At 39.1% G+C, this 6,652-nt stretch overlaps 1 protein-coding gene across 1 annotated transcript in view; it reads right to left on the bottom strand.

The window, feature by feature from the left end:
• Positions 1-371: 371 nt before the first annotated feature.
• The window catches only part of carhsp1 (calcium regulated heat stable protein 1), a gene marked incomplete at its 3' end in the record, with an annotated part of 35,341 nt that continues 29,060 nt past the window's right edge, over positions 372-6,652 (bottom strand). The window contains exons 4-5 of the mRNA XM_079252670.1: positions 2,740-2,862; positions 372-534 (exon numbers count right to left, since the gene is read on the bottom strand). Coding sequence (XP_079108796.1) covers positions 372-534; positions 2,740-2,862 — 286 coding nt within the window. The remainder of the gene's footprint in view (positions 535-2,739; positions 2,863-6,652) is intronic.

The raw sequence follows: 6,652 nt of genomic DNA, 5'->3' as shown, positions 1-6,652 counted from the left end.
ATCTCGCTGGAACGACATCCCGTCTCCTCTAACTCACTGACGATGTCCTAAACTTAAAAACGAATCTCATGGTTTCCAGGATCAGCTGCAGTCCAGTTCTACAAAGTTCACCTCAGAGCTCTCCAGTCCTCAGAAAACCAGCGTGAGGTTCTCTGTGATGAACTTTCCCAGTGACCAGACTGTGTCTCTGGAACCTACGATGTCCTGATGCGTCGCTAACCTCAGAAAGCTGCTCACATTTCACCAACAGCCAATCACCACATAGTTTTCATTTAAATCCTGATATTCCTGAAGTAACAGATTACATTTCCTGCTTTCCACCTGACCTCCAGCCTTCCCTTTCACACCCCCCGCCCCCCCCCCCTCAGTGCTCAGTCATGCACGATGTTTCCTGCCCAGGTCTCGTGTTTGGTTCCCGGCTTGAGGTGGGTGATGGTCACCTCCACGGCCTGGACCTTCTCGTGTTTGGGTGGGATGGGGCAGACCTTGTAGCTCACTTCATCGCCCTCCACCGGGACGTACTCCCCCTCGACGCTGGAGGAAGAGGAAGAGGTTTGCAGGTTATTAAGAGGTCATGTGATGGAGAACCAGCTGAACACGTTTAATGAAACCTTTATTTAAATAGAAACATTTGCATCGGGAACTCTGCTGATGTTCCAACTGGGATTAAATTTCAGGTTTTCCCAACATGACTTTCCTTTCGGCTTTTCCCCTAGAAGACGTCGCCACGGCGACTCACCGGCTTCCAGCTGCCGAGCCGGATGCAGTTGTACTTTTGTACATGTTTTACGCCGGATGCCCTTCCCGGTGTAACCCCTTGCATTTATCCGGGCTCGGCCATCGGGCTGCGGCAGGTAGGAGAGCCGGACTCGAACTTTCAGTCTTTCACGAAATAAAAGTGATGTTTCAAAGATTTCAACAAAGTAAAACTGCGATTTGCAGCGTTTCTATTGATTAATTCTACTAAACTTTCATCCCTGAAACAGGACTTTCGGAAAATTACGCCAGCGAGGATTTTTCCACGGTTTTCCACTTGCTGCTTTTCAACGTCCTTCTTCTGTGGAGGAACTGGAAGATGTCTTTTCAACTGGATTTATGGTAACTGGGGTTCTGCTGAGACCCGTGACGTCACCTGTAGGTTTCTGAAGAGCTGAATTGAAGCTCGTTGGGCGGTTCCTACCGTCACCATATTGGCAGCGTCATGCGTGTCGTCTTGCCCGGAAAATACATATATGGTCAAAGAGGTGGAGTTGAGAGGGGGCTGTGAGCGTCATGGTGGATGATTGACATCCACATTGACATTGTATTGAGTAACAAAGTGTATGTTTTTATAAAATGATTTCTGATTTTTGTCAGTATATATCTGGAATGACACGTGGTAATGGTGCTCGGGTCGGAGGATAGCTGCGTTGGTTGCGTGTCTAAAGAGAAGAGGATGCTGCTGCGTTTTACCCTCGCACTGACTTGCTTGGCATTTGCACAGAAATCAAACTGTATTCATTTGATTTATTGGTTTATTTTTTATAAATGCAGGCTGCGTTTTATTTATGCACGTTCCATTTTGTTGTTTTTTTCGAATCCTCAAAATAAAGACATAAAAAAAATCTGATTTCTATATTGCATTTTTTTAATTTCATCAAAGCAACGAAACAAAACTCATTAATACAGTAATGAAGTTAAACATAAGACGCCATCGTACAACAGAGTAGTCACGTGGTGCGTCATTCTCTACAGGATGCGCAGCGGGGAAAATAAGCATTTTATCATTAAGGCTCATTATGTATTTGTAGCCAACTTAGTCATTTTGATAGTAGGCTAATATAGCTAATATAGATACATAAAGCATGTGTTGCCTTCATGATAAGGCTTATATTAGGCTTTTAATTTTTTGCGGCTCCGGACACATTTGTTTTTGTTATTTTGGTCCAATATGGCTCTTTCAACATTTTGGGTTGCCGACCCCTGATTTAAGCCCTCTGATTGGTGGAAATTTAATAGGAGGTGATTTCATCATCATTTCCAAGTTAAAATAGAGATCTCTTACAACACGATAGTATAAAATCTTATGATGAAAATGTGATAACTTATCATGGATCCTGGTAGATTTACCATAGAGTCTCTGAATAAATCCTACATGGATTGTAAACCTCCAGGAGGGGATAGAAATGCCTGGAAAACGTCTATAGATCACCTGAAGGATAAGATATATATCACAATTTACTCCACAGACTTACAAACCACTGTTCCTGAGAAATTGACGAGTTTTAAATGTGATCCTGTGATCTTGAGGAGTTTTAAAGCTTAAATTATATGATCAAATCAGTTTATGCCTCTGCTCGTCTCCCGCAGAGTTACTTTAGTAAAATATTCACCTGTTTTCAGTGTTTTTGTGACAACATCACGCTAACGCCTTCTGCTAAATGATCCTGTCAGACAACGTCCTGACTGTTCAACAGTTTTCTGCCGTTTTGTGTGGAAAGTTGTGTTGATGCGTGACGTCGTTACACTTCAAACCGGTGGATGAAAACAAAAGGCAGCGCGGTGAAGGTCAGCGGATAATCTGCCCCCCTCCTACTCCACTCCCACACAGATCCCTGACACAGTTCGATGAAAACCCACTGCAGCCGTCACGCTCACTCCTCACCACTGGCGACAAGAAGAGGCGCACACACACCTTCACACACCTACGCTCATCCTTCACACACACACACACACACACACACACACACACACACTTACTCTGAGATGTGGACGAAGATGTCGTTGCCTCCGTCTGACGGTATGATGAAGCCGTGGCCTTTGGAGCGGGAGAAACATTTACACACTCCTGTGAACACCGGACCCTCGGCTGCACGGGCCGTCCTGTACAGCAACATGGACACAGATGGGGGGGAGGAGGACCAGGAGGAAGATTAATGAGAGAATGATCCAGCCCTCATGTCTTTATATGTTTTTACCAAACACTCAGACTTAGCTGTAATCCTGCACGGTGATCCAGATCAACAGTTCTCCAGACTGTTTTGGTTTCAGACTTATGTTTGTCGGTACAGATGGACCTCGATTTATGAGCCAGTTCCGTTCCTACCGCTGGGACGTAACTCCAAATTCAGCGCAAGTGGGATTATTATCCTCAAATAGCCCATATTTCCCCCTGGATCATGGACTAGCTATGTAAATACACGTATTATACGTCATAGTAATAGAAAAACAGTACAGGTAATTAAAATACACGTCTCAGCCTCCTTGTCACGTAAGAGTTTAATGAACCCTCATGACTTCAAAAATTGCTTTTTTAAAAATTTACATTTACCTAATAAGCGTTTTAAAGTCGAAACAACGTAAGTCGAGAACAGCGTAACCCGCGGATAGCCTGTACTGTTATTAGAGGCAGGGCTGCTTGTTTAATGGATTTTTAGCAATAATCAGTATAGTGATTTTGTCCAACTCAGGCCTTGTCCACACGTAGCAGGTATCTAACAAAATTAAGATATTTTTCTCCTGTCATTCACGCTGAAACGCAGATTTATGCACCCAAAACGATTCTTTAAACCCCCCCACCAAAGTGAAGATGTATATACCCTGCATGCCACCGTCAGCGACAAAAACACCACGATGTCACGTGTGTGACCTTTGTTTACAACATGGACGTCCTCAAACTGCGTTGTTAAGTCGCTTTGAGTTTTTTTTTTAAATTACAAGATCAAATTCCATCCCACATAAACGATCGAAGGCGAATGATGACATTAAGGACAAGTTTTTCTGCCACCTCAGTTTGAGGGATTTTTCATGTTTGGTGGAAGTAACGTGAGATGGAAGGTTACTCTGACGGGATAGGATTAGAGGCGCTACTGCTGCCTGAAGGTTGGATATGTGTACGTGTTTAACAACATGGTTCTTCGGACGTGTGTGTGGATGGATTTGTATCAGGAAAACGAGGTTGCATGTATGTTTTTTTTTTTGTTTGTTTTTTACATCAATATCAACTGATACAGATATATTTTAAGCGAGCTGTGCCAAACAAACAAAAATATCTGGAAAACTAAACATGACATCTCTTACATTTTTTCATCATGAATTAGAGGAGACGTAACTAAAGAGTTTCATATATAATACGTGCAGGTTGTCTAAAAATTCGTTAAAAAACGTAAAAACCGATGCAAATAATTTCTGATATTTCATCTTAATGTTCATATCTGCTGATAATATCAGTATGGTGAATATTTGGCAAAAGAAATAAACAAAATAACTGTTTATCAGTTTGAACCTTAAACATCTTGTTTTTCTAGTGTTTTCAACTGAATATAGGTGAACAGAATATTTGCAAATCATTGTTTTTATTAACGTGTTGTACGTAAACAGTCATTTACTTTTAATGTTGCCATAATATAATATAATATAATATATAATATGTTATAATATGATATAATGTTATAATATAATATATTATAATAATTCATTGTAATTCATTCGATTGAAATGAAAACTATCAAGATAAATGCTAAAATGTCCTACAATCGTGACAAATATATCTGAATGACCTGAACTGAAAATGTCAGCAAAAAGTTTAATGTCCCCGACGTCCAGTCAACGTCTAGTCATACCAGTCAGTCCTCAAGCGGACAGAAGGGTATGAAGGATTTTTTATTTATTTTGATGTTGATCCGGTTTGTTTGTTCAGTCCTGAAAGAAGCAGAAACTGTTTTTGTTGCATAGAAAGCAGAATCTTCAGTGGACCAAATATGTCCGGCAAACGTTACAGAATCTGCAGCTTCTTTTAGAAGAAATAATAAATGGACACATGATAAAATTATTTCACTTAAAAACATTTTTTTTTTCCTGTTCAGATCAAATCCAGAGTAAGAAGGAATCACGTCGTAATTTTAGTTTTAAAAATGAAAAAACTTGCACACAGTCAGGTCTGCAGACGAGTGTGCAGCTGGGAAAAGTGTTGAACCTGAACGATAAGCAGAAATACGACCCCTGCAGAGAAATGTTTGCTGAAACAACAGACAGGATTGTAAAACTGTCCAGAAGGTGATGCAGCTCGCAGAGTGGAAACCAGGTTGGCTGGTTTCAGTCTGTGGCTCCAGACGGGGAACCAGTGCAAACATAGTGGGAGTGTGGTGAAAGGGAAACAAAGGTAGAGACAGAAGATGTGGAGCATTAGAACACTGAAACTAACGATGAAGAACATCACGTTTTAGAACCAGCAGGTAGAAAAGAGATTTAAGTCCAGGAAAGTCAAAGGTCCAGATCACAAACAGCTCAGCTGAGGAAAACCAGGTGATAGACGAATCCAAGGGACCAAGGATGCATTTTATTTTTCACTAAAATAGTAAAAATGTCAAAGAAGAAAAAAACACTAAATAGGATTTATTCATTTTTCATGATTCCACATTTTTATTTTATTTACTTAATGTGGTGGAAAATCAATCAATCCATCACTTAAACGCTTACATACCCTCTTTCATTAGATATAATCTCTTAATGGCTGAATTTAATGGTTCAATGGGAAAGTGTGTCCAACTTCTGACTGGAACTGCAAACAAGTTGATTTATTTATATGTTTAATTAAATCAAATCATTCTGTGTCACTTTTGGGATTATTTAATCTAATTACATTCATAAAATTATTCCTTTTATCTTTTTTTCTTACTTTTCCCAGTCTGGAGAAATAGACTCCAACACTTCAGTCTAAACAAAACAAACAAACAAAGCAGGCACAGAGGTAAACAATTATTTTTTATTTATTTATTTTTTAAAGGGATGGGACTCTACGCACCAATCACAATTTACTTAAAAAATATTAACAAATTAAATGCATTTAATCCCAATTTGCATTCCAAACAAGGCTTAACGCTTGTCGGAGCGTGACGTCCAGTTGGAGCGACGGTCTCGGCTACTTTCTCGCTACATTCAGTCAGTTTTCAGACCTCTGTAGCGATACTGTGTAAAATAAGAGACCAATAACAAATGCAGAGATGCTTTTAGGGTTGTTATGCGAATAAAATGTGACTAAGCAAGATTAATTCAATTAAAAGACTAATCAGAATAATCTATTTAACTGAGTCCTACACCTGAAATGAAACACCAATAACAAGCTTACTCTTTTTATTTTATTTTTTTAAATTCGTCTTGTTCAGCATTTAAGCAGACAAAATGGATTTTCTGGATGCTGTGTTCTGTTGGGCAAATTTACTTTGCCAAGAAGCATCATAGATATAATGCTCCCCTTGATATTCTGGATTTTAATTTTATTTTTCTATTTATTTTGCATAATTGTTTGTATTACAAAGATTGTATAGCTGGACCGGACCGGAGAGGACAGAAGACGGACAGAAAGATAATCGAAAAGGAGTGAAAACAGAAAACACCTTGTAGAGAGAAAGATACTTAGATACTCTCTTATTCAATTTAATCCCTTAATGGCTGAATTTAAGGAGTGTGTCCATACTTCTGACTCGTACAGTTAATATATTAATTAAATGAAATCAAATTATTATTGTATTACAATAATTTAACAGTAAAAGTATGCTGCATTAAAGCACAATGGTTACTGGTAAATTAAACAATTCGGTGTAACTTGAGAAATATTTTATTTAATTATTTTCATTACATTATTTCTATTATCTTTATTTTATTTATTTATTGT

The sequence above is a fragment of the Telmatherina bonti genome, assembly GCF_933228915.1.
Source record: "Telmatherina bonti genome assembly, chromosome: 14".
Lineage (NCBI taxonomy): Eukaryota > Metazoa > Chordata > Actinopteri > Atheriniformes > Telmatherinidae > Telmatherina > Telmatherina bonti.
The sequence above is the reverse complement of the archived record's forward strand: the minus strand, read 5'-3'. Positions and strand labels throughout refer to the sequence as shown.